This window comes from Pseudonaja textilis, chromosome 2 (genome assembly GCF_049901715.1).
Source record: "Pseudonaja textilis isolate UNSWEBS1 chromosome 2, rPseTex1.2, whole genome shotgun sequence".
NCBI classification, from domain to species: Eukaryota; Metazoa; Chordata; class Lepidosauria; order Squamata; family Elapidae; genus Pseudonaja; species Pseudonaja textilis.
In genome coordinates this window covers 90,237,754-90,247,674 of record NC_141991.1, presented here as the reverse complement: position 1 = coordinate 90,247,674, position 9,921 = coordinate 90,237,754, and the positions used below count along the sequence as shown (strand labels likewise).

The 9,921-nt window shown below is 35.0% G+C and overlaps 1 protein-coding gene across 1 annotated transcript in view; it reads left to right on the top strand.

Annotated features, from left to right (window-relative positions):
- Nucleotides 1-283: 283 nt before the first annotated feature.
- SPDL1 (spindle apparatus coiled-coil protein 1) overlaps nucleotides 284-9,921 on the top strand; it is a 29,863-nt gene continuing 20,225 nt past the window's right edge. Inside the window, exons 1-4 of the mRNA XM_087924558.1 lie at nucleotides 284-358; nucleotides 7,090-7,273; nucleotides 8,679-8,855; nucleotides 9,591-9,785. Of these exons, the coding sequence (XP_087780684.1) occupies nucleotides 7,109-7,273; nucleotides 8,679-8,855; nucleotides 9,591-9,785 (537 nt within the window). The 5' untranslated portion in view covers nucleotides 284-358; nucleotides 7,090-7,108. The remainder of the gene's footprint in view (nucleotides 359-7,089; nucleotides 7,274-8,678; nucleotides 8,856-9,590; nucleotides 9,786-9,921) is intronic.

The following is a 9,921-nucleotide window of genomic DNA, read 5'->3' as shown; positions in this document are numbered from 1 at the left end:
TGATCCATTTCCTTTTGATTTGCATAATACTGTTTTCCACAATCCTAACTTTTTTTCAATTTTTCTTTCTGTCCAGGGATATTTTATATGGCTGATGCTCAAGTTTCTTTTGAATTGGAGATGCAGATTTAGATTTTGATTCTTTTGATCTAAAGTAGTGGTGTCAAACTCAAGGCCTGTGGGCCAGATCCATCCTGTGGGGTGCTTAGATCTGCCCTGCGGGGCTGCCCTGGAAACTGCGAATGACTGGCCCACATTGGTGGCACTCCCAAGCTCCATTTTCCCTGGCAGAGGATTGCAAGAGGCCATTGCAGCTCAGGAGCCTGTTTTCTCTGGCAGAGCTCTCAGGCCACCACAGGTGTCTCCGACATGAGTGCCCACCACGGCCACACCCACCATGGCCCCCCAAAGTCAAACAACCCATCCTGCTGAGGCGGTCCTTAATGAAATCGAGTTTGACACCCCTGATCTAAAGCATATACTCTGTAACTGTAACTGATTTTGCTACTATATTTAATATTTTAAAAATTCGTAACCTTGAAACTCGGTTACAGACCTTGAGACATCTTTTCTTTTCTCTTTATATTGTCTGGAGTGCTAGAGTACCAGATGGTTGAAAGGAAGTATTGTTCTCTTTCAGTCTTTTGCTAAAACAATTAGAGAAAGAGAATGGAACAGAGGAAATTCTTTCATTACAAAGAGTCATTAGCTCTAACCTTTTCCCCAGACTTGAACCTAGAAAGGGATAAAAGGACATAACCACCTTGTGCTGCCCTTGAGGGCTTGGTGCCTTCGTAGTTCCATCCTGCAGAATATCTCTGGTTGTTTCCTTTCTCCAAAGTTCAAATAAACATTAATGCCTGGTTTATTCCAGATATATCATGCCAAAACAATACTTCCCTGTTTGGTATTGAAGAGGCATGCAAGAAGTAGCTTTGCAATAGCTTTAGGCATCCAAGGTTTCTAAGCCTTTCGGCAGAATAAGACCTTTAAATGGGCCTTTCTCCTTCTGGTAAATGGTTAAATGAGCTAAACTATCTGGAAAGATATTGTAGGGTCAGAGGTGGAACCTTTACCTTTTGGGATAGGGGCCTAGTAACATAACCACCACAATTTTAGGTTAGTTAACAAAGTTTCCTGTAAGCATATGTACATAAATGTGATACAGTTATGTAAAATCTGAATTTTTCACCTGAATACTCATTTAAGCTATACATGTGCTATATTTATGACATCTCCTTGTTGGCATATGAAAATACCATCCAAAATTGTACAATTGGCTGTTACGTTTTATATTTTTATTAGTTAGTCTGGACTATGACCTATGAAGAAAATATGACTTGACAGCCAATGTGGTGATATGGAGAAATATGACTAGGGAATGGAATGGAATGGAATGGAATAGAATAGAATACCTTTATTGTCATTGCATTCTACAAATACAACAATATTTGAAAGCTCCAGCACAGTGCCCCAAACACCACATCACAATCACACTAGAGAGTATTTAAAAATTAAAATAATAATTAGAAACCTAATCTAAAACCTATCTAAAACATATAGTAAGTTAGACAGTTTAAAAATGCCACTATATACATAGGACTAAATCACATATGCATTGTTTGATTCAAGAAAATTATTGCCTTGGAAAAGAAACTTTCTCAGTCTATTCGTTCTCATTTTAAGACACCTATAGCGTCTCCCTGATGGTAACAGTTCAAAATATGAATGACCAGGATGAGAACGGTCTGTGGAGATTTTTAGTGCTCTAGAGAAAATCATCAACCGATGATTTTTTGTGCTGTGTTTATAATTAGATAATTAGAACTGTGAGTTGTTATTGGTCTCTATTTGTTTTTTTAAGGTGCTGAATATTGTTGTATAGCAGAAAGGGGTCAAACATAATTGCAGTGTGTTCATGTAATGTCAAGAGCAAGCAAACCAGATTCACCGGTGAAAGCTTCAAGTCAGCTATTTTATTGCATTCTACCTGTATTGCAGAATCTTCCCAAACTGCTTACCTTCCCTTGGGAACAAACATGAGACCCCATGGAATTAACAGTCAGGTTTATAGTATGTCTCTTGCGACTATGCAAGGACTCAAGGCTATTTTCTCGCTTGATTTCTCTTTGCATGGCCCGGAGTTTTCTACTGAGTACTAAGCAAATTGTGTGCTTTTTTTCTTTATAAATGTTTTAAAGAACACACCATAAGTACTTATAAAAAGAGAATAATTAGAATAAGATGCTGTAATAGAAGTGGGAAATACAGTAGCAAAGTTGGGTGAATATTTTTCATGATACATTTTTAATAGAAATGTAACTTTAAGAAGCCTTACATGATGGTCATGATACTAAGGACAGATAATCAATGTGACTAGAGGAAATCATACTTTTGCACTGAAGTATTTGCATTGTTTCAGGTTTGAAGGCACATTGGAAGGAAATTGGGGACTCATCTTCAAAATGGATGCAGTGAAGATGTTACTCACAGACTAGGCCTGAGCAAGTTTAAATAGATTAAATTCCATAAAATGCAGTTTTGAAATTGTGTAAGAAATTATTAAATGCAGGTGTAACTGTAAAATATATTCTTCTCCCCTTTCCAATAGAATATTGAATTTTTAATCTGACGCTAATAATAGGAATAGCATATTTCCTTCTCCTAACTCTTAAAATTAAATTATTTCCAAACTATACTTATAAATCAACTTTAACCACCTATAATTCACTGAACTCAATTAACATAAATATTATTTTCCTAGTCCTCCATCCTTACTGAGAATGAGAAGAAAAATATTTTGAGTGGGAAAAGATTTCCCCCACGTTTCTACTATCCACAAAATCCCTATGAAAGGGCTGCAGTATTCCAATTACTAAATAAGAATCCACAATCCCAACAACCCTCTCCTGCTCTTCCAATTCATTTTAAAATGTATTTTCACTTCATGTCAAAGGAGGGGTCACAGGGACTTTTCAGCAATTTTCATCTATCATATCCCTGCCTCTTCTATCCAGAGGCAAGAATATGAAAAATGTGCAAGCCATTTTTTCTGCCCCTCAGCCGGGTCCAAAGTACAATGGATATGTCAGTGGGCAAGACTGACTGACAATAAGTGTAATAAGTCCAGTAAATGTTAAGGAAGCTACTATTGCTACTTGCCTGCATGAGCTATCTTGCCCTTTCTCCTGACTGTTCCAAGAACCCTCTATTGTTTCTCTTTTTCATTGTCTTTATTTTTATTTTAAACTAAGTAAAATATACATATATACATACATATACATACATATATACATACATACATACATATATATATTTAAAATAGTAAGAAACAAAATGATGAGAGAAAAAGGGAAAAGCTTTCTGGCAATGGCTTGTAAAGTAGCAAAAACCCAAAATAGTGAATGGAGAGCTATTGTTTTGGGGGTAAAAAAAGCATAATCATCTTTCAGTAGCTGCCCTACTGAATTGTTATTGTCCTTTCATATATCTCTTGCTTAGTGAGATCTTCATCACTCTTGGTAAATATTGTAGAAACAATAGTAGTGGCAATGAAGGACGTTGAGAAGCTGCTTTGTATTTAATGCAAAGCAATAAAGGTCCACAAACTGGGTTTACCCAACAGAATAAACTCAATATGTTACCGTACTATTTACTACTGGTATAGTGACAGATAACTCATTAAATACTGGGTTTCCCAGCTAAGTGAACACATGTCGGGGAATATTTTAATTCTGTGGCTAATGGATTCTGGATTTTTGTAAAAAATAAAATACACAATTAAAAGTTAAAGAAAGGTTGGCAAGGGAGAATATTTAGCCAATTTTACCCTAAAGAAACATCCTGCATGCATCCACGTAGGATGAAAAATTAAACAAAAAGCATAGAGATGGAGTGCCTGTTTTGCAAGGTGAAACAAATCTTTTGAAATTTCCAAAACCGGAATCTTCTGGGTTTGGTCATCAGAGTTTGATCATTCAACATAGGTAGTTAATACAAATCTAAAAAAATAACTTGTACCCAAGAAATGATCAGCTTTCTTAATCAAGACAGCATTCTAGGCCTTAAAATGATTCAATGAGCAGATGAATATAAAGTGTTCCCATGGTTGTCATTGTTGATCCAAGACCTGGAGCGTCATAAAGCCTCATTGCTATATGTTTTGGAACCATGTACTAAATTTGAAAAAGGTTCAATAGGGAAGTCCTATTCATGTTTGCTTAGAAGTAATTCTCACTGAATTAAGTTCTTATTGTCTGGTAAATGGATCTAGGATTATAGCCTTAGGGTTCTTTGGCTTAGCTCTAAAATAGTCCTTAGTAAATTTCCTATGCAAATTCGAGAGTTGTGATTTTCTAGTTGTGTATGATTTTTAAAATAACCAATTTAGTGTAAAAAGTTTTGTTAGGGAATTAGTGTAACAGGTTTGTAAAAAGTGAGCAAAAATAACTGAAATATAACTGAACATATGAATAGTGCTGCCTTGATAAGTATTGGAAGAAATGAGACTGGAACTCTTTGGCCTTAGTTACAGAGAACCACTGTTCTTTGACAACCTTGTAGGGTTTGGCAACCATGGAAATAGTGAAGGAACAGATTGAAAAGGATTTGCATTTCAATTATCTCCCCTTGTGGTTTAAGAAAAGCTATTCTAAGAGCCTTTGGGGCGGGGACAAAATCAAGGAACGATCTTCAAGATAAAAGTAAACATTTCCCAGTTAAAAAGGCATCATTTGGTTTAAATTTATACTTTTATAAGATGGAATGTACTTGAAGGTCAGTTTCTTGTTTTTTCTTCACAAAATGTTATTGGACTGAAAAGATTTCGTTTTAGTTTTCAGCATTCATTTGAATGTAGTTTTAATGCTTACTTATGGCCAAGTGTTACTTTGGACATTGTTTTCAAATATTTTCTGTTTTAAGCACCTTGCAGCAGCTAATTCTGTTATGTAAAGTTGTAAAATGTTGTAGAAGTTCTTATTAGAGTCGTATTTAGTTCACTATGACTCAGTATTTGATTTCTAGTTTAAAATGTTGACACATTGCTGAAGACTCTAAAATACACTGTTTAATGTTGTTATTGTGCAGCTTCATAGCTTAATCAGGAGGAGAAAGATAAACATTCTTGCCACAATAGCCATTAAGTTCCGCTAATCTTGATTGGGTTTCATTATAATAATAAAATATTGAATAATGTTGAAAATAAAAAAATCAGAGTCTTGAAGTTCATAAAACCATTGATCACATTTATGATACAACTATTCATTTACAGTTTTAATGGATAAAAAGTGATGGAAGATATATATTTGTTATTGACAGGGTAAATGTAATGTTTTTGTTTTACCAGATCATGCCTCAGATGATTGAATGGGCATACTTTTTTAAAATTAACGTCTACCAGTCAGAGTCTGATCCAAACTGAGTCTGTTAGCTTGGAATAAAATTTGGTTTGGAAGCAATATAACTCTAGAGGATACATGCATATTAAATATTTTAAAAGAAGAACATGAAAAATTTCAGGAATGCTTACATTTTGGTTATTGATGTGAGGACATGTTCTATTGCTATTTCTGGAAAACCAGTACTACTTTCAGGGTAAAAATGATTTGTTTTCTATTAATATGCTCTGGGTTTGTATTAGTTTTGCAGTTTACTTGGTATTTCCTTTGAGAAGTTACTATTATAAACTTGATAAATAAGCTTTTCAAAGTTACTAGGAAGGTATGCCTCAAATTAGTTTCAACCAGCAGTACTGTTTAGGCAATTTATATGGCAATCTAACCTCTATTCTGTATGGATTTGTGTACACTTTTGTTCCCCTTTCTACCTTTCCACTGTCTTGTTTTTAAATTTTTTATATCTATTGGCGGTTTAGCAACTAAAGTAAGCATTTTCCTTGTCTTTCATTTTGTTAAAAAGGCAGGTGATTTTTAATGTGAATTGGTGAAACGGGATTCAAGTATAAACCTAAGCTATAAATGTTTGGCTTTGCATGTAATGTGAACCAAGCTGATTTTATATTATCTAATAAACTATGGTTAAACAAACCATGGCATTTCATATCAGGCTTCTTCCCACTCAGTTAATATATTTGGGTCCCCAAATATAAGAGACCCTTTGTCTTTCATGCTGACTACGGAAGAACAGCAATACTTATATATAATGCATTAATGGACTGGTGATTTGTTTGGCAAAAAACGGTAGATATCCTGTATTTTAAGGATCCCGTCATATAGCCTACCTATGATTAAATATGGCACTGGGGGAAATCAGTTTTTTGAGGATGAGCTGTGGAAATTATTGATTGGTGAATATTGGCTTGTTTATGAAAATACAGTGGGCCTGCATATGAGGACGAAGATTTTAGATTTTTCCTATGGCACAATAATGACCCACAATGTGTTGAACCAACGAGTAGTGTTCGCAAAGCAATGTTCTGTTAGTTGAGAAGGTGCTGTGATTTTTGGTCTAGGAACTTTGTAAGCATAGGATTTGTCCAAAGTGACAGACCAGCTGAGTGAATTGGCAGTAGTAGCAGAAGGGGCGGCTTTGAAGCTGAAAATCATCTGGCTGTCACAGAGCAGCCAGAGTTGGACACGTTTCTGCTTCCCTTTCAGGGAAGATTTTAAAGAGAGTTGTTGGACTGAAGATTCAAAGGGCCCTGGAGGAAACGGATTATCTGGACCTCTTTCAGTATGGGTTCAAACTGGGATACAGTACTGAGATAGCACTGGTCACATTTTTAATAAAGTGAGACAATTTTTCAGATGGGGAAGTGCATCTCTCCTGACTCTCAGTCTCTTAGCAGTCTTTGATATTATCAACCTTGGTATTCTTTTGGACCAACTCAAGGTCCAAAGTGAGTGGAAGATACGGTGTTAAGGTGGTTTTCCTTTCACCAGGGCTAGCTCCGGTCAGTGTTGTGTGTGTATGTGTGTGTGTGTGTGTCTGTAGGTCATCCATAGGATTAAATACCATGAGTATATAATTTATGAAGAGGGGAGGCTCTTCTAAATCCCATCAATAAATAGATATATGGATTTTACCCATAGTAGATTGATTTTTAAAAGAGTTGTACATCATATATAGTTTCAGTGTTTAAAAGAAAATGGAGACAGATGGAGACATAATTTCACGTCTTCAGTATCAGCTGAAAGAAGCTGAAGAAGAAAGAAGAAAAGCGGCACAGTATGGCTTAAAGCTGGTGGAAAGTGAAAACTTGCTGCAGAATCAGCTAGATGAACTGCAAAATGACATGGTTACCATAACAGAGGTAAAATTTTAAGCACTGTGTAAGAATGTTTTGATAGATTCTACTCACTGACATAGAAGCATTACTGTTATTGCTGTGAAATTAACATGTTAACATTAAAAAATGCAGTTCTCTATATAGTTTTCTACACCAATTTTAAAGGTTTTGAATGGAGTATTGTTATGGTATTGCATACATTAATAATGAGTTTAATAGTTACTGTTACAGGTAATTCTCAAATTACAACATTCATTTATTGACCGTTCAAAGTTACAACGCCACTAAAAATGTGACAACCAGTCCTCGCACTTAAAACCAATGCAGTATCTCCACAATCACATAATAAAAATTTGGTTGCTTGGCATCTAACATGTGTTTGCAATGGTTGCAAAGTCCTGGGCTCATGTGATAATCATTTGCAACCTTCCCAGCTCCCTTCCAGCAAACAAAGTCAATGGGGCAATCTGAATTCACTTAAAGACAACATGGTTCACTTAACTGCATTGATTTGCTTAACAACCATGGCAAAAGAATAGGTGCAATTTACTTAACAATCACTTTGCTTAACAATGGAAATTCTGGTCTTAATTGTGGTCATACGTTGAGGACTACCTTCATATACAGTAGGAAAGCATTCTGCATACTTCTTTTACTTAACAGTGGGTTTTGTCTTCTTCCAGTGACTGTGGAAATAATTAAATTTACAATTACAAGGAAGTTCTTGACTTACAATGGATATTCTGGTCCCAGTTGGGGTTGTAAATTGAGTCACCACTTGACTCAACACAAATTTGTGATCATTTTTACTATTGTCATTAAGCAATTCACATGATTGTTAAGCAATTCCAGCTTCCCCATAGGTTTTTGTTTTGGCCAGAAACCATGTCACAAATTGTAATCATGTCATTGCAGGATGCTGTAACCAGTCATAAATGTGAGGTAATTGCCAAATGCCTAAATTGCAGTCATGTAACTGAAGGGATGGGACAATGGTTTGCAATGGACGTTAAGTGCAAAACAGTTTATAGGTGACTTTTTCCCAGGCTGGGTTAAATGAATGGTTATAAGTGAAACAACTACCTTTACCACCATGAAGAAAAACATTGCTATCCTACAGGGTCAGCATCTTTAAATATAAATTGTAAATTGTTTACCAACTATTAGTATAACCAGTCTATGATTCATTATATGAATAATTGAATGTTTATTGAATTTTCCCCATGAGCAAGGAGGTAGAATTTAAACTTTCCCTCTGTGCTGATCCAGTAGCTCATGCATCTAAATCTTCTCCTTGAAGTGGTTAAGAAATGTACACAAAAGATATTTGCAGGTTTTTAGTCTTTGCCAGAATGAACACTTTTTGCTCACCACTGTGCTTCTATAGCAGATGCCTTTCTTTGTTATAACTCTGATACTTCTTTTTCAGAATTTTGAACAAGAAAAATATACTCTCCAGAGAGAAGTGGAATTGAAGAATCGAATGTTGGGAAGTTTAAACATTGAATGTGAGACTCTTAAGCAGCAGCAAAATGTACAGCTGGATGCACTGCGTAGGCAATTGGAAACATTACATGGGCAAGAAATAAAGGAGCTTAAAAATAAGGTGCATTATACAAAGAATAAGATGAATCTGTTGTTTATAGTAATTGCTCCCTTCTAATGATGCTAAACTGTCTTTAAAATGTTTTGGACTTAATACATCTATTGAGAAATCAATTGTGAATTAGAGTATATTTCTGCGATGCTAAATTTATTACTATACATGAATTTTGATTATATGCAGTTTGATAGAATAGCAAGAATTGGGTATGTGCTTTGTGTGGGTGTGAGTGAGTGAGAGAAAGAGAACAAGAACTTGAGTGTATATAACATGTCTTCCATTTTTAAAAGCCTGCTTTAGAGCAGAAAGGAAGGATGGGATGGAAATAATGCCACTGTTTCAAAGTACATGTTGTGTTTAAAAACCTAAGGGAGATAGGCAACCTAGAAACATGAAATGTAATAAATAAATAAATAAACAAACCATCCAACTGCATGTTTATTTTTTCAGCCTTCTTCCTTAAGGAATGTGATAGGAAATTCCAGCAAATACAGGGTTGTTGGGTTTTTTTTTTTTTTAAATATTGCTTTATATTGTCTGACCAGCTAAGTTAGTTAAAAAAAAAATGTTGACCCTAGTTAATGTATGTTTTTTTGAAGTTTTAGAATGGAATAAAAATGAAGTATATAGAAGAGCAATAGTTAGTGAGGATATGCTGGTAAATTTGAAGAAGAATGCATGTAAATGAAAGTTAAATGTAAAAGTTATTTCCCTCTTTGGAAAACCATTGTTTTACAGGTTGAAAAATTAAAATCAGAGTTAGAGGAAGCATTACTTAGTGAAAAACAACTGAAGCATAAAGTGGACCATCTGAAAGATGTGATTGCTTCAAAATCAGAAGAACTACACCTAATGTCAGAACGTGTACAAGAAACTATGTCTTCAGAAATGCTCAGTCTTCAGCTTGAGCTGCAATCCCTTGAGCAAGTAAAGGTATGCCTGGGATTTATTCTGAAACTTTTAAGTGTCCCGTAAATGTATAGATAATTTGCAGATAGAAATTCTTCCTGTTGGCTTCTGATCTATAGTTGATCATGTTTAAATATCATGGAAAGTAATTAAAATTAAA